This window comes from Sinohyriopsis cumingii, chromosome 9 (assembly GCF_028554795.1).
Source record: "Sinohyriopsis cumingii isolate HCF-2022 chromosome 9, ASM2855479v2, whole genome shotgun sequence".
NCBI lineage: Eukaryota > Metazoa > Mollusca > Bivalvia > Unionida > Unionidae > Sinohyriopsis > Sinohyriopsis cumingii.
In genome coordinates this window covers 105660020-105681178 of record NC_142969.1, presented here as the reverse complement: position 1 = coordinate 105681178, position 21159 = coordinate 105660020, and the positions used below count along the sequence as shown (strand labels likewise).

The following is a 21159-nucleotide window of genomic DNA, read 5'->3' as shown; positions in this document are numbered from 1 at the left end:
AAGATCCCAACAGACCAATGTATCAGTCAGAAAAGAAATTTGCCTTAAATCTACAGGAGAATGAGTATTAGTAAGTGTAAAATACCCTTGCATACTGTGCTTTTTGTGTCTCTCGCTGCCATGACAAGATACATGCTAGTACAGTCAGTTAACTAGAAAAACAATTATCCACTTTGGTAATGTTATATACATGTACGACGAAAAATGATCAAATCTTTCTAAGGCGAAACCAAGTTATTTCTTGCCTTATTCTGTGAGATATATATATATATATATATATATTATAGTTTTTGCAGAAAATATTGATACCAGTTCATATAAAAAAAAAATACTTTTCATGATGGCAATATTCTTTTCATCCTTTTTTCTTTCTTCTTTATTTAGATAACAAGATAGAAAAACCTGAGGATGCAGAAGGTGAAGAAGACAAAATGAAGGGGTGTTTCAAGCGCCAACACTCTAATGAGGAAAATGACCCTTTTGGCAAGAAGAAGCAAAAGACATATGGACCAACAGTTCCCAAGAATGCCTTCATGCAACTCAATGAAATTAAACCTGGGCTTGAGTTCCAGTTTGTGTTTCAGACTGGACCAGTTCATGCACAAACTTTTATGATGTCCGTGGAAGTCAGTGGTCAAATATTTGAAGGTAAATGTTCATCAAAGAAGAAAGCCAAACTCAATGCCGCAGAACAAGCCCTCAAATCATTTGTTCAGTTCCCCAATGCTTATGATGCCCATCAGGCAATGGGTCAACAAATAACGAGCGTTTATTTCACAACTAATCTTGCAGAGTCAGGGGCCAATGTGTTGTTCAATAAATTTGAGAAGAGTCCCGATGAAGAGAAAACGGTTGTCAGCAGAAGCTTGAATGTAAATCCAAATGGCTCAAATCTTTCTCCAGGTCGCAAGTCCAAGGTGCCCAGACAGATGGTAAAAATCCACTGATGATTTTGAATGAACTACGTCCTGGTTTGAAGTATGCATTTGTGTCAGAAATTGGAGGATGCCATGACAACATTTTTGTAATGTCAGTAACTGTGCATAATGAGGTTTTTCAGGGCTCAGGTAGAAGCAAGAGGATGGCCAAAGGCAGAGCTGCTCAAGTGGCACTAACTAAAATCTTCAATTTGGAGTTCTCCTTTCCACCTGGTAGGTATCATTGTACATGTATTTAATGTGATTGCGAACACTGAATAATTCATATATATTTTACGGCTCTGGTGGCCTAGTGGTTAGAGCTTCCGCCTTGGATGCGGGAAGTCGCAGGTTTAAACCCAGGCTGATTAATTCCAAAGACTAAAAAAAAAATGGTACTAATAGCTGCCTCATTAGGCACTCAGCATTAAGAAATTAGTGTTAGGGCTGGTTGGCCTGGTGTCAGGATAATGTGACTGGGTGGGACATCATGTTACATGTCTGTGGCATGATGCCCCAGCGCTAGACAATACTATAAACATTGCAGACATTGTAGTGATATGACTGAAAATTTGTAAAGTTACATTTCATACCTGCCTGCTAAATGGTCCTGATTGTGTGAACTTTATCTTGAATTATTTATCTTCCATATATTTGACATGCACTTCTTGGGTTGAAATTTTTATCATTTTTGTCTGTGACAGCCATGTTTTGCATTTTAACAGACATAACTTTTAATATCTAATGATAGTTATTAATGTTTTGTGCGCAACTATCAAAGTTGTTTTTACATTGTAACCTAATCTTTTGTATTCTCATAATTTCTCTTGTGTATTGAAAGAAATCAGGATTCTTTTACATATATATTAAAGCCCATGATGCAATTGCATCATTCCGAAAAAAATATTTCCCAAGATAGTCATATTTTCCAACTTTATAATAATTAATAATATCTTTAAAGACAAGAATCATAACGTGTTATTCTGTTTCCGTGTTTCTAATCGTTTCATATAGTTTAGTCAGATGCAAATCATTTGGATACAGCTCTGTTGTCTTCACCATCCAATATCTGATACACCTTGACGGATGTAGCAATGCATTTTCAAATCCATGAACATCCTCCGTTAATTGCATATCTATCAGACTAGTGACACGCTATCATGGTTGTATTTTAGTGTCCTATCGACATGATCAATTGAAGTGCTCAACTTAACAACTTAAAAGAAACTTACATCATCTTCGTTTCTCACATCCAGTGAAGCTTTTTTTTTTATAAAAATCTATTCAGACAAATCCAGGTATACGTTTCCTCTGCATGGCCGATATCAATCCATGAATATTGTTAAATATTGTGTCGAATGTTCAGCTGATACTTTCATTATTTCACATTCAAATTTGGTAGGCGTAATATGGAATAGATGTTCAATGATTTCTATTTCATCCCTTTTCATTATGTTAAATAGTTCTAGTTCTATGGAACATGTTTCTTGAATCAATGTTTGCTTCCTCTTTGGTAGGTCATTTTATAAATCTAATCATTAAATCTAATTTAGTTATGACAAATCCGTGCTGTCAAAATTTCAGTTGATGCTCTTATTTATTCTTGGTTCAGTTTCATTAGAAAATCATATAAATCTTGATTCTTGCTTCTGTAGAACCTATATGCATTGATATATATATTTTTAAGTGAATTTGTTTCACGCCAGACAGCAATAAGAAAATTGCCCGTCCCCCATGTGAGCAGTAAGGCCATTCATTTTGTCACATTTCGCGGTGTATGTCACATTATGAATCGCGTTCCATAACCCCGCTTCTATAATAGATACATGGCCTATGCCATGTATAACACGAATCCATGAGCAGATGACGCTAGATAAAAACATGGCCTGTGCCATGTAAACATGCCGTCAGGTGCAAATACCGCTAATGATAATGATAACCACGAGCAGATGACGCTTGACCCATGACATATAACACATGCCTGGTGCAAAAAACCATTCCCAGATGATCTGTGCTATCTTTAACATACACCCAGGTGCAAATTACGATTGACTGATGGCTTATGCCATGTACAACATGCACTCTAGGTCCCAGATGCAAACACCAATAGATTCATGGCTTGTGCCATGTAAACGTGCTGTCAGGTGCAAATACCGCTAATGATAACTGCTGCATTGTATAATATGTAACAAGGTGAAAACAACATAGATCCATGATTTACACCATGTGTAACTTGACTCTGATGGAAACAATTGATTCATCACCAGTGCAATGAACAACATCTACCTAGGTGCAAAACACCATTGACCTGTGTACTCTGTCATGTATAATTTGCACCGGGATGCAAACAGCACAAACCCATGGCCTATGCAGTGTATTACATGCAGTTTGTTACAAGCAACAATAGGCTCAGCTACTGTGGGATTGGAAGTTAAGTTCTGGCATTGTTATTAAATGTAAAAAGTTCTGTCTAGTAGACTGATCATAATTCAACAACGAAAACAAAATTAACATGTTATTTTCAAGAGACATAATGTTCTTCAGTTTTCTTTTTTTTTGTGTACCTTAACTGATATACATTTAGTTTGCATTTATTGTTGCAAACAATATCGTTAATGCCAGTACATATTGATGAATCGTTACACCTCAATATCGCAGTTTCTTTTAATCTCTTTTTAGGTGCCACGGTAACAAATCCGGAGAGTCCAGAGGTTGAAGAAGACAAAATGCTGGGGCTTTTGAAGTGCAAGCTTTCTAACGAGAAAAACATACTCTTTGGCAACAAAAAGTAAAAGATGGATGAACCACCAGTTTCCCAAAATGCCGTGATGCAACTTAATGAAATTCAAAATGGACTTGAGTTCCAGTTTGTGTCTCAAACCGTACAGATCATGCACCAACTTTTGTGATGTCCGTGGAAGTTAACGGTCAAACATTTGAAGGTACAGGTTCATCAAAGAAGAAAGCCAAATACGATCCTGCAGAACAGACTCTCAAATCATTTGCTCAGTTCCCAAAGAAACATGAAATCCCTCAGGCATTAGGTCAGCCAAAAACGAGCATGGACATCACAACCAGTCTCACAGAATCGGGGTCCGATATATTAAATAAAGTTGAGAAGAGTACAGATGAGGAGAAAGTGGTTGTCACTGAAAGCTTGGCTGTAAATCCAAATAACTCAAATCTTTCACCAGGTTGCAGTTCCAGAGTGCCCAAACAGCCGGATAATAAAAATCCATCGAGGCTTCTAAATGAACTACGCCCAAGCTTGAAGTATGAGGTTGTGTCAGAAACTGGAGAAAGTCATGCCAAAACATTTGTAATGTCAGTGACCGTGGATAATGAGATTTTTCAGGGCTCAGGAAGAAACAAGAAGATGGCCAAAACTAGAGCGGCTCAAGTGGCACTAACCAAAATATTTAATCTCCTTCGCACCTGGTACGTTTATCTACTTTTTTTAAAGTGATTGCAAAAACTTCTACGCTTATTTACTTTTTTTTAAAGTGATTGCAAAAACTTTATGTATCATTTATATTTCCTCTTTTTTCGTCAAGTAAACTTGATATGTACACATTTATTGCTTAGTTTTTTAGGTGAAAAAAGTGAAATGTTTGATCTTGGAACTTCCTATCACTAGATGTATTTCTGATAGGAATTCAAATATTGTAAATAATGTGTGGCAGTGTATTACATTTTATGAACAACTTCAAGTTTGTTTTTTTTACATGGATTCTTGAAAGTTTAGTTTCTTAGCTTACATTCAGTTTATATGAAGTCAAGTTGATAGTAATTCTTGGCATGGATAGGCCACACAGGCAATTAAACTGGAAAGGGTCACGTTCAGAGAAGCTTGCATGACTCATCTTGGCTAAGCCTCATTCTGATCAGCAATGTACTTGTTAACTGACAAAAACACTATTAAACTAAGTCTTTGTTTTTGCAGAGTATTTGCTATAATGACATGCATGTAATTCGTTGGTATAATTAGTGAAAACTTGACAAAGATTTCTCCCAAAGCCTGCTCCAGAGAGATATATTTTTCTGTACATTTACATACCATGTCCCCACACGGGAATATGGGTGGAGGGTAGCATATAGTGCAATGAACTTATCAGTCCATCCATCATACATTTGATAATATTATTATCCCCAGGAGTCGTTAAGAGATCTTCATAAAAATTGGTATACTTATGTCATGTAAGTGTGGAGTATATCTTAAGATTTATCTTCATTTTTATTACAAATTGTGTCTGTCTGTCAATTTTGTTGAAGTACAATCTCCTGAACCTTTTGAGATATCATCATAAAAAAAAGTATGCCTTTGTATCATGACAAGACATTGCTTCAGATATCATCATGAGGGCTGGTATGCTTTTATATCATAACAAGACATTGTCTCATGTGAAATAAGATGGAATCTGATCAGCGATTTGAGGATTATTCCTTGGGCACTCACTTGCTGAAAATTCTTGAATGGCCCTGTATGTATGTGTAACATTCCAGAAAATCATGTTTGATTTAAAATCTAACCATATCAAACAGGAGAAGTAACTAAAGTTAGTGTTAATTTTTTTATATTTATGTTCTCAATAACAAACAATATTTTGTTTACTCCATTGATCAGAGACCATAAAAGTTTACTGGATTGCCTGTTGTCCATCGCCTGTTTATTGACTGTTTGTTCATCCGTTACCATACATTTGTGATCATGTACCTCTAAAACTACCGGGAACGTTGCCATGAGGACACACACACATTCCATGGTTTCGTTGGTCCTCTGTGAAAATGGTGTTGACGTGATATCTCCTGATCAGAGACTATATGAGTTTATCGGATTGCCTACTGTCCATCTGTCGTCTGTCCATTGTCCGATTCTTCATCCGTTAACATAAGTTTCTGATCATGTTCCTCTCAAACTACCCAGAATGTTGCCATGAGGACACACACACACTCATTCCATGTTATCATTGGTCCTCAATGAAAATGGTGATGCCTGGACATTCCATAGGGCCACCAAATTTCTATGTTGATCAGTGTTTCCCTTCACGCACATTTGTGCATCAGGGACGCAGGCTGGAGAAAATTGACGCACACATTTTGTTACCGTGCATTTTTTTTTTTTTTTTGACACAAAGGATTTTCATAATATCATCATGATTTATTTAATACCCAATGCATTGGACAATGGATGGCAGCGTATATACTTCGCTTATAGGCACTGACTGATTCCCCGCTTTGTTTGTTCCCTGCCTTGTGTTCCTCTATTCGTATAGCAAAGTGCAATGCAGGAAACATATCAAACAATGAACCAGACTAGCATAGGCAATGTTATGACGGAGTAGCTTCCCCTAATCTTGCGAGCTTCTCATGATTTCCATCGAGCTCAGCAAGCTGTTCTAGATATTTAACATCAAGCCTCGTTGCACTAGAAAGTGATCGCCAGATTAAAACGTCATGCATTAAAAACATTAGCGAAGAAAGTGAAAGAAGCAGAACACAAAAGAGTAACTGTGGATCTAACTTTAATGAAAAATGGAGAAAATTATTCCCTTGATTGGAATATTCATTATGATTACCGGTGTGACTTCTGATCGCGTGATTGCAAAGACTGCAAAAGTGAATAATCCTTTCGTGACAGGATTTTAGAATTTTTAAAAATAGGCCCTCGTTCTCCATAAGATATCTGGAGAACACATTATAACCTAAGACATTATTTCACAACATAGAAATCAGTAAACTTGCAAAGACAAAAGCATTATTTGGATTACAAAGTCAGCGGGTCATTGCAGATTTTGTTGGTTTTTAACTTTTACTGCAATAAAAGAAAGATCTTAAAGTTGAAGTATAACTTGTTATAAAGAAGATGAATCAGTATCCTCCTTGATATTTGGATAAATGTGTTCTAGGACAAAGTGCAATGAAACCTATGATAGTACACATTTGATGAAAGGCAGTAAATTAACTGCCATTTGGTTAAAAAGATTTATTTGGCTTATATGTAATGTGTTGGGCAATAATATTGTTGAGGAGACTGTTAAAAGTACGACTTTAAAAGAAAAATGAACTAATACAATTATTCTTTGAATGGACAATGCATTTGTTTGTTAATTGTGCATGTTGGTGTATTTGTATGTTGAGAGAGAGAGAGAGAGAGAGTATGTTGTGCAAGTTGCAATATCCTATTTAAAGCTGAAAAAGTATGAGTCGTATGAAAATTTGACAGTACATTTTTGACCACCCACCCCCCCTTTTTATTTGACCCCTAGTTTTGACACCTAGGTTTTTTTTGTACCCTCAATTTTACACCCCTGGGGGATACTCTGGTTGATATTTTTTCTCTTGTTACTATTCCTGAATTCTAGGTCGTATTAGCATACTGTATTCGCTGGGAGACTTATTGTGATGCAATGAAAATAGTGCCAATTTGACATTTAATATGGCCACCATTGCCTTATTTTCTGAATCTTGATATCCTTCACAAAAGGACATATCAACTTGCAAGTATCATAAAAAAAAATCTACCGATGGTGTCTAGTTGGCTCTGAATGAAAATGTTGCCGATTTAACCTCCAAGGTGGCCACCATGGCAGCTATCTTTACACTTGTGTTATAGCTACTTTTCCAGCATTGATTGTCATGCCAACTGGCTTTTTTCACCATAGCTTTTCTTTTTATGTCGAATTGATCCTAGATAAAAAAAAAAATAATGCCGATCAATGTTTGGCCACCATGGCATCCATCTTAAATATCTTGGCAACACCAGTTCTAAACAGAAAGTCATAATGACATGATGTTTTCACCAAAATACTTAATATGATGTCTAGTTGGATCCAAAAGATGGTGATGCTTTTACCTTCAATATGTCTGCTATCAGGCAATATTGAAATCTCTTACCACTCAAGATTTTCAAAGATGGTTCAGTACTCTGCAATTGACAGGTATAAACACTGCAGACATTGTAGCAATGTAACTGAAAATTGTTTAAAGCTACGTTATATATCCAAATCACACACACACACCTTCTAGCGTACGATGGATTAATCCTGCCTGTTGTAAGCTAAATCAGTTCATGAATGATGTGTATTTGACAAATTTTGTTTCTTCAAAAGGACAGCATTCAGACCACATGCCAAACGTGTGATCGGTCTAAATAGACTAACATATGACATTTGTCGTTGTCTGCGGAGCTAGCAGTGTTTATTCCCAACTATCTTTCAATGTAAATAGAATCAGGAATCTGACTGGATAAGTGACTTCAAACTGCAGTTAGTCTCGTAACAGAGCAGTAGATACTGGTTCAGCTTGCTATGTAAGTCAAAAGTTGATGTGCAACGAAGTGGATTAATGACCACTGTGTAACAAGCATGTATAAATTGCTGCATATGATTATAGACTCATTTTTATGCAGGTCTTGCTAGTTCCTAATATAATCTTACAATTATCATATTCATACATTACTGTTAAAATTATATTTCAGGCAAAGCACCAAACTTTGCAGTCAACTGGTGTCTTGGTGACTCGGGCTTGGAAGTGATCAACACTACGACTGGAAAAACAGAACAAGGTTCATCATCTCATCTATGTAAGCAAGCCATATTTAAGTGCTTCTTGAAACTCTATGGCCAACTGGTGTCTTTCATCAACCAGGATGCTGCCAAAAAGCTACCACTGTACTCCGAAGTCAAGGCCATGGCGACAGATTATCAGACAGCCAAACTGCAGCTATTTCAGGCTTCAAAAAATCTGGATTGGGAAAGTGGGTGAAGAAACCCATTGAGCAAGACAGTTTTCCAGAGGACCATTGTATAGCTGTTTAATTAAGAGCATTTTAAATTACAATTTACCGTGAGGTGTGTAATTATTTTACAGACTTTTAATACCAGTCTAGAGTCTGTTCATCTTTAGACTCAGGTGATACCCTTTAATGATGGTAGATAAGAAAGCATAAAAAGTTTCTGCAAAATGGACAACTTTGTTATAAACATAAACAGAAAAAATACAAGATCAACCACAAAAGTTACATGACTCCGATAAACGGGGATACAGAAGCAATTATGTAATTAGATTTTTCCCACTCCAAAAGAATAGTCCTACAAAGAGAAGTTAGGTCTTTGAGGCGAGACTTTACTGTTTTAAGAATATTCAAGCAACAGGACAAAACAAAACATGATCAACTTTGATTTTTATGATTTATTTATAAAATGTAATTTTTTATCTTTTAGTTCTTAGACTACAGGATCTTTTTTTTATTATAAAGCTTATGCATGAATTTTTTTTTACAAAAATTTCAGAATGCTGTTCATGACATTTCAGCTGAAATTTTTTTATATTATAATCAAGATTTGGAGAAGCTTCTGTTTTAATAGATAAATCATGTTTCCATCAATATTTTCATCTGTCAGTAATGATTCAGTAACTAATTTATGCTTTGAAAAATGTATTGCTTGAAACAAATATTTGTGAACAGAACATAAGTTATGTTGTATACGTTTATCATTGCAAATTATCATGATGCTTGATAAATCCTTTTGTTTCAAATTTGGTTAAATTCTCATTATTGATAAGATCATATCCTAGTAGCAACACACTGTGACCAATTTTCATATTAACCAGCTTTTGCAAATGATAATGTCATTCACCTAATTGAATGACCGAGAAAAATGCCAAAGTAACCAAACTGGCCCCGGGTAGTCACTGATTGTCCCTATAAAAGCACTGCTATTTTTTATTATTTTGATTGCTATCAATGACAGCACTTAATAATTTTCTATTGTGCATCCTGCATTCATTTATCCAAATGCGTTCATCAGTTATATATCAGAGACGTAGTAAAACATTTCTTCTTTTTCTGAGCTATTTTCTGTTCAGTATAATGATTGATTTGATGCTAAAATAAGTACTTATTTAATTGTGTTGATTGTGTCATAAATTTGACCTTGAAATGTGTTATTCTTCTGAACTAATTGTCGTTAGCAAATTTGCACTTGAACTCAGCAATAAAATAACCTGTCAGATTTTCCATTGCCGAAGTTGTTATTTTAATAATTAATTGCCATGCAAATATTATTCAGCCTTTGCCAATTGTTGCTGTTGCTGGTGCCAACATTTCTTTCCGGTTTCCAAACATTGTACAGTGAAACTCGCTCCGTTGTAACATGAATCTGGATAAAACATCACGGGGTGGCTATACATTTCTTTTATAAGTTTCACAATTTTTTTGAAGTGGTACAGTTTTGGTGCCAAAGTAAACAATAATTTTATTTAATACTTTGGCTTGATGTTTTGTATGTTTGAAGATAAAGATATGGGTAAAGGTGTTACAATTGTCTATTTGTGAAAGTTCATTTCAGTTGTATCAATGTCCAATGACTGCACGGCACTGTGATCTAGTGCATTTTTTCCGACCATTGTTAATATAATTATTTTTAAACTAGCAACAATAAAGGCATAAAGTTTCTTTGTATTTGTGCTCTGACAGTGCATCTGGTCTAAAATTGTTGCTTAATCCAGGATAAGCAATAAGTATTAGGTGTTTTTTCTGTCATTTGGCATAAACAGCCAAGCACCAACTAATATGATGGCCCAAAAAAGTTCCTCACGCAAATATATCAATTAATTTATCTACCTAATTGCAAATCATCAATACAAATTTCACTGCCTAAGTCTGTCAGAATGAGACACACTGTTGTATAAAGTGTATAAAATGAATACCTCAACTTGTCGGAAACTCTTCATACAATCAGTCAATCGGTGATTGTTGAATCATATAGTTCATTATCCATACCCACCCCCAAATGACCCTGTTTTTGTTTGCAATTATTCATGCTTCATTTAAAAAGGGCATATTTGCATCCAGGTTTGTATGGAAACTAAATTGTGTACAGACAATGGATAATGACCTAGCCATGTATACATGCTTACATACAGAACCTTAAATCTTGTCTTACATGGCTTTGGATGACTGATTTGATCTTGGATCCAAAATACATCATGATCTTTGCCGACATTACTTAATATGTTTACTTTGTCGCCCATATTTGACAAGGAATTTTTATGAATTTATTGTTTTTGGATGCAATCGGACAGTGACTACAGAATGCATCATGTATTGATAATTTATCTGTTTAGTTTATTCATGTAGGTACTAACCCATTGTTCTGTTAAAATTAAATGTTACATATGCAATCAGTGTGTTTTCCCTCATCTAATATGCATTAAGTTACAATGCCATTGAAGGATGTGACTATGCGCTCGCTTTATAGCCTTCCAACAACCAGTTATGGGATGCACATGCATAAAAGATGCTTAATAAATAAGGGGTCAAGAGACCAAAGATCAACTAACTCGAAGATTAATGAGTTTCACTTTAACATTTATTCAAAACTATGTTCCCTGACCAATATACGTTTATGGCTTGCACACATATTGATACAACAAGCTGTAAAGATCGGGATTTAAATGGTAATGGTAAAGTACACGTTAAGTCGTATAAGAAAATAATAGCTTCTGTTTAGTAGTTTCAGTTGAGAACTGCATACTTTGACCAATTCAAAGGTTGATGTCACGAAATATGTTGGTCAATATCTCAGTCATGACCTGCTAGTGTGTATATAGAAAAGTGATAATGCACACATTGCATATAATGTACCATTGGTGGTATTTTTGTATTTTGTCCTGCTTTAATCTCGCGTGTTTGGTAAATTTGTGGGCAGCAAATAACAGGATTTAGACAAATTGTTTTTATTTCTTCATAAATTATACATTCAAATGGACAAAACATAGTGTTACATTTAATAAACATTCATTGGTAATTTGTAATAAATTAAATATCTGAATCTTTATTTTAAAGGTAATGAGATAAATGGTTTTAAATAAAAAGCAATGAAGGCATTCAAAAGCATTCCAGTATCAATATAAGTTTCTCTGAATGCTTCAGCAATATGTCTTGATCATCTGAGCAACCAAAATCAGTCTTAGGGGTGACCATGCTCATAATTTGTCTTATCAATAATTAATTTAACGTCTTCATGATTCTGTCTGAGAAATAGTTCAGCTCAACCATGTAACAGTTGTATCATTGTAATATCAAGTAGTTTCTCTGTTTTGTCAATAAATATCTAAAGTTTCATTGAATTTGTTGTGTTCGTTGCTTACTGAAATGCTGTAAAGAAGCCGTTGTTTTATTGCCTATTATTACCGCCTTAGACTAATTTCACGTTCGGATTTAGTGCATACATAAATATTTGGGAATATGGTAATATTTGTTGCATACATTTTGAAGATTCCAGTTTCACAATTTATCAATTTGGTAACATTTTACAAAATATCACTCTGTTACAAAAAGATACAAACACTTGTATGGATATGAACATGTATTGTTGTCTCACCTGATGATAGGTAGATGTCATCTTTGCAATATTAGCGACAGAGTAAATTGTAGGGCTTTATGTTATGTTTTGAGTCAAAGAATTTGTAACTTGGATTCAGGCAAATTACTGTATCGAATGGGCAATAGATGTGAGACCACTTTCTATATCTATACAAACTTGACCATCTTACATTTCAGACCACTTCCATACAGTCTGACTCACTAGTTGTGACTGGGATGCTGTACATCAGTCTGATTCAGTAAGACATATTGGGGCAATTTTTCGTTCTTATTTGAGGTCCAAGTCAGGAAACACTCTTCAGTGTGATTCAATGTTATTATTTGGGGCAACTTTTTTCTGTCAAATTCAGTATGTTTAATTGGAACGTTTTGCCAGATATGACCAAAAATGCGAAGGCTATGATATCCAAACAACCTTGCTTTATTACACCGAGTTCATGATTTCACAATATGTTGTAAAATTATATAAATTGAGGAAATATATAACCAAAGAGAAGGTGATACAAATAAGAGTCACAACAAAACACAATATATATATATATATTAATAATATTAAGTTGGATCTTAAAAAGTGCTCTTTTTTCAGCGGTGGTTTTAATATCAGTTTGCAGCATGTTACAAAACACAAATCAATACTGAGGTATAATACATTTTTACCATATTTATTGTTGAACGATGGGACAACATAATCCCTGTAAGGTTGTAATTTTTTATTTGGAAGGCTGTGAAGTTATGGGGATATTGGACAAAAATGGTCCTTCTTATTAGCTCACCTGGCCTTAAGTTAAAATAGGGCGGTTGGCATGGGCCTGCATGCGACATGTCATCCATTGTGCATCATACAGAAACATTACAACCTGTGGCTGGCCTAGCCATAAGGCATTGTGATCCTATGATGCGTCCATTGTCCCTCTGTCAACATTTGCTTATTTTCAGTCTGATGGCAGTGATTTGATCCGGTTAAGATCAGATAAGGAGTAAAAGATTATATCATCAATATCTGGCAATAGTTCGAGTATGATCAAGATCTTTGCATATAAATGAGATCATCTTGCATTTCATTGGCTGAGCCTGTCACCACTTATGATAGTGATTGAGAACCATGCGTAACAATGAGGTCAATCTCCACCTGTTAACTGCGGTGTTACAAGTCTGGAGTCCATATGTTAAATCAATTTTAATAGTAATAGTAGGAAAATCTCCCTATAGATTACTATGCATCTGACTGATTTCAATAAAAAGACATATAGTTTGTTCGCAAGGCCTGCTCCTACATCCATACATACATTGTATGGAATTGAGCCAGAACGTAACTCCAGTCCATCAATGCTAATGAAGCAGAAATAGCTGGGACGACAGAAAAGCAAAATTTGTCTATCACAGATCAAGGAAGGAATTACACGCTATTCAGTACTGTGAAGTCCTTTTAAGAAGATAAGAAAGGGATCATTATGTATGATGGCTCAATATCGGAAAAGTACATCTTCGAAGGTTGTATGAACCAGCCGTGTGTTCATGCCCCCATGCTGTTCGGTATCTTCTTTTCCATCCTGTTCAAGTGTGCTTTTGGGTCAGCCACAGAAAGTGTAAATCAGACAGGAAGATTTCCAACCATAACAGACTTAAAGGCGACAATGAATGATCTTCAGCGACTCATACATCTTTACACAGACACACAGGCACTTTTGGTTCAGCATCAGCCTAAACAAGACATGGGTGACAGGGTGTGTCTGATCCTCCATCAATCAGCTTTCAGGACTCTGAGTTTCAGGTATTTCATGAATTCGTGTACTTGAAGTTAGTAATCACAAGCAATCCTTGCTTTGAGTGTGAACTTAATAGGTGCATCAGGAAGGCTGCCTCCACACACTCCAGACTGACAAAACGAATATAGCCCCATAGGCGAGCTAACAGAACACAACAACGTCCAAGAATAGAATGCTTGTGTGGTGATCACACTCCTATATTTGAGTAAATCTTGGGCTTTGCATACAGGCTCTTCCGTAATATTTCCTGGAGAAACAAAGTTTCCAATAGCACAGGGGTTGACAGTGTAGGAATCACAAGTATGTACACCCTTCTTTGGCAACAACACTTGCATTGGTTGGGCTACGTGTCAAGAATGGAGGACAGCCGCATTCCTAAGAACCTCTTTTTTGGGGAGCTGAACACAGGGAAAAGACTGACTGGAATACCTCATCTATAAAGATAAATGCAAGCGTGACCTAAGGCACATGGTATCAGAACAGATACTTAGGAAGAGGTTATCGAAGATAGGCATGTGTGGCAACATGAGGTACAAGAGGGACTCGCAAAATACGAGAAGGATCATATTCAGAAAGTATAAGAAAAAATGATCATAGAAAGGACTAGCACCAAGGAAAACACAACTACAGGACACAACAGTGCAACAACGGTGACAGAGACTGCTACACTCGCATTGAACTCTTTAGACACAATAAATACTGCCAATCAAATGTCAAAATCCATTGGCGCAGGATCCACAGTCTAGTCAGCCTGATGGATGCTTACACACACACACACTTACATATACATGTGTGTGTGTGTGCACCAAATTATGTGATATTCTCACAAAAACGTATTCACATTAGTGAAGGACAAACTTTGTGATCTAAAGTGCATTGAGTGCCGTATCTTTTCTGTACAGTTTCTAATGTTGCTAGAACACTGTAAAAAATCAGTTATGTCACGGTCATCGGTGTTCAGAGCAAAATGTTGTCATGAGTGATCATTTATTTATAACAATTACTTTTCTGATTTTCCAATGCTCCAACTGTAACATTTATTATAGCCGTTTACTGCAGTTGCTGTTTTCTTATAGTATGCTATACGAGTCTGCTGTACAATAGTGAATGCATGGAGAGTGCTAAATTTATAATTATGGATTTATTTATTTAGCGAACAAACAATGCAGCTGTACAAAATATCACTATGATCCATACATCTCTATAAGTGCACTATTGGCTTGTTGTGTAAATACACGAGACCTGGTTGGTGGCAGCTCATAGTAGATGATTTTTCAGCGTGGTCAGCTAAATCACGTCCCATGTTTTGAAGTATCATAAAAATGTTGGGCTTTTATTGAACGTAAAACCACTCGAAATGACAAGTTTGGCTTAGAATGTAATGGTGTTTTAAAAGATACTGACTCAGTGTCATTTATATTACATTCAAATTTGTTACATCTTTATTCTCATTTCACACTTTGATACTTTATGCTTCTTTTTTATATCGACCTCTGTCATTTTTCTGAGAACAAAACTTAGTTTTCTCAATATGTGCAAACATGAGGGGGTCTGGGCCCAGGGTAGCCGAGTGGTATAATGCATTAGCTTTAACAGATCACTGACATCTCACATCTGTCTGCATGGGTAGGAGTATCTGGCTTGGCCAATGTGAGTATGTGAGAAAGCTTGCTAGTAGTTTACGTTATGTCGATGGTTTGTCCTCCTCCTGACATACCGGCTGCCATGCATAGTCTGTCATGTTCTGGAAAATGGCAGTAAGCCCACAACAACGAATTCAAGTTTTAGTTTCACTGATGGTTTAATCAAATATAAGATATTAGTGTCCAAATTGTGATAATTTAGGTGCTATATCTTCAATTAAAAATATCTAAGAAAATAATTGTGACTGAATCATCATTTATTTTGTAAGTTTGAAACATATTATGACTTGAATATCCCCGTGAGAATGTCAATATATATTCCTTGGAGCCTGTCATACTTTTTTATCATTTCATGTCAGTGTCCTATCAGAGGCGCAAAATAATTATTAAAATAACCATTATCAGTTCTGGTCTTTTGGGAATTCAAATGCAAAGTGGTGGATTTTATTAGGAACTTGGGTTGTTTGTCTGGTAAGTAATATTAATAAATACTTATTTTCACCCAAAATGCCAATCATGCAAGACTAAATTGGAGACATTATCTAGGTACATATTGTATTTTCAGATTTACAAAATGGCAACAATGAAAAGGGATGAGATTTGTTTGTGGTGGTACATGGGTTTGTACTGTATCGCTAATATTTTCTATACAAGCTCTGTGGAAGTATATATTTGCAAAATAAATAATCGTGTGTTTGCGTAAAAAAAAAAGACCAGATGTTAAAATCTAACCAGAGCAGGAGATTTGAATTATAGTTGTTTTATTTTTAAAGTAATGACAAAAGATATATCTTCAAAAAAAGATTTTGGACAATGTAACATCCAGTCATAAGACGCTGCAGTTTTGTGTATGTTGATACCACAGACATGGCCGATAACATTCCAGTTGTGACTTTATGTCCTGGTATCATGGTACCAATTGTTTTTCTATATACATGTACCTCAATGCTAATGTTTTGTGAAATAAATATACTTTCTATCCTACCTCAGCATGCATGTCACACACTCATAGAGAACAATGCTAGATTGTCAATTTGACAAGGACAAAACCAGGTCCTCCATTGCATTTAAGAGAAACTACAACTCTTACATAATGCACCAGTCACAGCTAGTGTTGTTCTTTATTTCTGAATGCAATGTTCCTACACCTTAAGTTCCACCCACCTGGACTTGCACGACAGGACACAGAACACAATTAATTTTACTATATGTTCTCACATTTGTTTCTCAATACTGACCTTTCCACTGTGACAATCAATACAAATCATACGTTAATCTAAAATACCTTCAAAGGTGACTTCACGGTGGAGTTCTCGTCAAAGGTTGACCTGCATTTTTTTGAGAGGCTGGACTGTCAAAAGAGCAGCATGTAAACAGAACACAGATTTCACTTCCGGATCATCACCAAGGCCTTATTACTCACTGTGCACTGTTGCCAAAATACACACGGAACACCACACCCTGAGCTCATATTCTCAAGAATAAAGAATTACCTTTAAATCCCTACCAAAAATGCATAAATATAACTCTTCTATCACCATCAAAATGAGAGGAAAAAATGTTCTAAAAATAGACTAGAACTACATTCGTGGGTACTGAACTGGAAGTACTAATTGTGACCTGATTCCTGACAGACCCCATTTTTTACGCCAATTTTAGTGAAACTTTTATATTTGCATACCACACCTATTTCAACTTTATACATGAAGTCTTTTTTAGTTTCCTTGCAAACAAAACATGTGACACCTGTCAGAAAGTATGAAGTGCTGGTGTTCCACAGGGTGCAAGGTTTGGTTCAAGTGTTCTTGAGAAACCAAAACTAATTTTGCTATATCTTCCTTAATTATAGGAATTTTTAAATGCAGTAATAAAAAAAAAATACTTGTAATACAAGATAAGGCCTATCTGAAAATATGTTTGAAATTTAAAAATATTGATAAATTAAATTTTAATGGCAATTTTAAAAAAAACATTTAAATTTTAAAACCTAAATTTTATTGAAAAATTCCATTTTCATACAAGTTTTAAAACTCAGTTTGACAAATTTTATATAGAAAAGTTAAACTAATGAATTGTGTTTAAATCAAATGGTAGTTTTGGTCTGTACAACTGATAACATTTTTCCCAGGGGTAATGAAACAACATAGCTCATAGTGATTTTGGCAGCAAACCACAATCTGCCTGTCCAGATGCATATAGGTGTACACACTAAAGAAACAATGACAGGTGCTATGTTGCACATTTGTTGTGTCAGGTACTTGTGCAGTTTTTTTGTATAACTAATGTAGCACTCAAATTTAAAGTTCTAATGGGACCACTACCATGTTTTATAGCAAAAATGCATTCCATTTCAATGTTGATAACTACAAAAGGTGACACTGGGATATGAAAATAGTTTCTAGGGAGGCTCTATCTTACTGAAAAATGGTGCTAATCTCTCTCATGAAGACCTAAGCCATGTTATTGAGGTGCTATATATCAGTGTGGTGATATGAACTAATCTTGGTCACTTATGGCAGTACACTGCACATGTCCTTATGAAATCTTGTTATCTCCAATGGACTACTAGAGAGCTTCCAAGCTGATCCAACTCTAACACTTTGTTCCAGATACCACGCTTGACCTGAAAAGATACAACATGTTTCACTTAATTCTAGAAAACAGTAAGATGTAGGTCAATGAAGTTAAAATGTGTTAGATATGGTGATTTCAAAATAACATTAAGATTGCAAGCATGAGAAAGAATATTAGACTTGTCAGAGTGAACTCAAAAATGTGAAGTAATGGTCATGTATTAAAGTGATAAATTCATGCTAAAATATATGAGGTTTCTAGATGCATATTTAGCCATTTACAAGTTAAATAACTAATCAGGTAGACTATGTATCATACAGTTTAAGGCAATGTTGGGGTGGTGAGGTTTAATCAGTGGTGCAAACATTAGTACATACTAGTATACAGGAATGTCGAGTGACAATATACTAAATTATTGTTGTTGTTGTTATAGGGTTTAATGCCATTTTTCAGCACAAGATAGGCTATACAAGGCGGCCAGTATTAATGGTGGAGGAAGAACCCGGGAAAATCCCAGAAAGAACCACTGACCCACGAGAAGCTACCGGCAAGCTTTCTCATGTATCCACATTGGCTAAGTGCACAAAATTAAAATATATTACTATAAGCAGTCTTATTCATGAGGTAAATAACAATTTTGGATATTGCAGGTGAATACAGCCAAATGTGGCCACACAGATCAACTATAGGTACCAACAGATCCTATATAATCAACTAAATATGAAAATCTGGTCTCCAAAACTTGTAAACAAGGATGGAAATTTGCATATGTGGAACATATACAATGTACTTGTTAAGATCAATGTGCAAACATAATTCAAATGATCTGTTTGAACATTTATAGTGTATTTTTAAGAGTGTTGGTTACCAATTATTAATCTCATTGATTTAGTGGAAACAGATATCATCTGATGCTACAATACTGCACTCTGCCAAAGTACTAAATTGAAATATGTTACCATACAAAGGCATATTCATGATGAAAATAAAATTTTGGAATATTTTCATTGATTCACAGACAGAAATGTGCCTTACAGATTCACTATAAGTACAATGTCAGCCTATATGATGTGCTGAATGTGAACTTTGTATCCCAAACATACTAAAATATATGGATAATTGTTCATGTGGGATATGTAACCATGTTAAGATCAGTAGTTGTTAATGTGGTTATAGGGTTTAATGTCATTTTTCAGCACAAGATAGGCTATACATGGCGGCCAGTATTAATGGTGGAGGAAGAACCCGGAAAACACTCATAAAGAACCACTGACCCACAAGAAGCTACCCGCAAGCTTTCTCACATATCCACATTGGCTGACTCCGAGACTTGAACCCACACAGACAGAGGTGAGATGGCAGAGATCTGTGACAGAGAGTGCTTTAGACCAGTAGTACAAAGTTAAATTCAAATAATCTGTTTGAATATTTCTTATGCAATCTTTAGAGTGTCAGTTAACAAATATTATTAGTAATTAATAGTGCATAAAGCAAGATGGATCATCATAACATCATATAGGCCACAATGCAGCACTACACCAATCAACAGCTTAACCAAATGGAACAATAAAATGGAATGCATTTTGTGTTCAACTTTCATCATTTTGACATTTTCTTACATCCAAGGGTAAATATACCTGGGGAAAGTATATTTTATCCCTTTGACCTGTAATTCATTCTCAGACAGTTTAAAATAAGTTAGTAGAGAACTTGAGTAGGTTATAGTATAAAGTTTTCATCTCTGTCCTCTCACTAAATACCCTATAACTATGTTTATAAACAATTACCAAAGGCTATACAAGCATATATGTGTTACTGAGGAAGTGACCTCATCATAAACACATAAAAAGAAAATTAACTGCTTGGACCCCTAATAAATAGTTTAAATGGCCAATACAAAATATAATTTTTTCTTCGTGTATTTTAAATGAAGGTCTGATTTTGACTTACAAAGATATTTTCTCTGACAAGATAAAACTCCAACATTGGAGCTTGTATGAGGTGTAGCAATATATACAGGCTGATATCATTTAATATGATTCCAAAAAATATTATATATGTGCATTTGTTGGGGGGGGGATTATTTTATATAAACATTTTTAATTTCATTTAAACTTTTAACATAAAAATTATTTATTTTTAATTTCATTCTTATATTTTCAAAGTCAATATACATAACATATTCAAATTTCATGTCTCTATCATTGATAATAAAGATTTTATACCAATTTAAATTTTACTCCAATACTGCACTGACAGGACATAGAACCCAATTAATTTTACTATATGTTCTCTACATTTGTTTCTCAATACTGACCTTTCCACTGTATGACGATCAATACAAATCATATGTTAATCTAAAATACCTTCAAAGGTGACTTCACGGTGAAGTTCTTGTCAAAGGATGACCTGCATTTTTTTGAGAGGCTAGACTGTCAAAAGAGCAGCATGTAAACAGAACACAGATTTCACTTCCGGATCATCACTAGGCCTTATTACTCGCCGTGCACTGTCGCCGAAATACACACGGAACACCATACCCTGAGCTCATATTCTCAAGAATAAACAAGTACCTTTAAATCCCCTGCCCCCCCCCCCCAAGGCATAAATATAACTTTTCTATCACCACCAAATTGAGAGTGGAAAAAATGTTCTCTGGAAGTACTAATTGTGACATGATTCCAATTGGTACCGTTATACCTCCTATCGCTCTCCCAAAGTAGTCCATATTCTCTGACTTCCCTCCATTCTGTTAGGTCTCACTGGATAGTTTCGTATTTTGACACCACCACCCCGTATTTGTAAGGTAGAAGGCATGAATTTAATTATCACAAGCCTAACATTAATAAATTCATACATAAGCTAAATCT

The 21159-nt window shown here is 35.3% G+C and overlaps 2 protein-coding genes and 1 pseudogene across 3 annotated transcripts in view; 2 read left to right on the top strand and 1 right to left on the bottom strand.

Annotated features, from left to right (window-relative positions):
- LOC149792418 (double-stranded RNA-specific editase 1-like) overlaps positions 1-20761 on the bottom strand; it is a 39406-nt gene extending 18645 nt beyond the window's left edge. The window contains exon 1 of the mRNA XM_089970993.1: positions 20656-20761. The gene's annotated coding sequence lies outside the window, so the exon portion shown is untranslated. The remainder of the gene's footprint in view (positions 1-20655) is intronic.
- LOC149792420 (double-stranded RNA-specific editase 1-like) lies at positions 61-3709 on the top strand. Its single transcript, XM_089969570.1, has 4 exons — positions 61-70; positions 385-932; positions 1061-1151; positions 3597-3709. Exons 1-4 carry the CDS (start codon positions 61-63, stop codon positions 3707-3709), a joined length of 762 nt encoding a protein of 253 aa, XP_089825696.1.
- On the top strand, positions 1015-12045 carry LOC149792419 (double-stranded RNA-specific editase 1-like; annotated as a pseudogene). The gene is made up of 3 exons (XR_016423559.1): positions 1015-1151; positions 3597-4355; positions 8395-12045. The product of XR_016423559.1 is annotated as a double-stranded RNA-specific editase 1-like (transcript).
- Positions 20762-21159: the final 398 nt, after the last annotated feature.

Coding starts and splice junctions, on each gene's coding strand:
- LOC149792420 (XM_089969570.1), top strand. Junction 933..1,060: donor CCAAGGTGCCCAGACAGATG/GTAAAAATCCAC, acceptor GAGGTTTTTCAG/GGCTCAGGTAGAAGCAAGAG. Junction 1,152..3,596: donor GGAGTTCTCCTTTCCACCTG/GTAGGTATCATT, acceptor ATCTCTTTTTAG/GTGCCACGGTAACAAATCCG.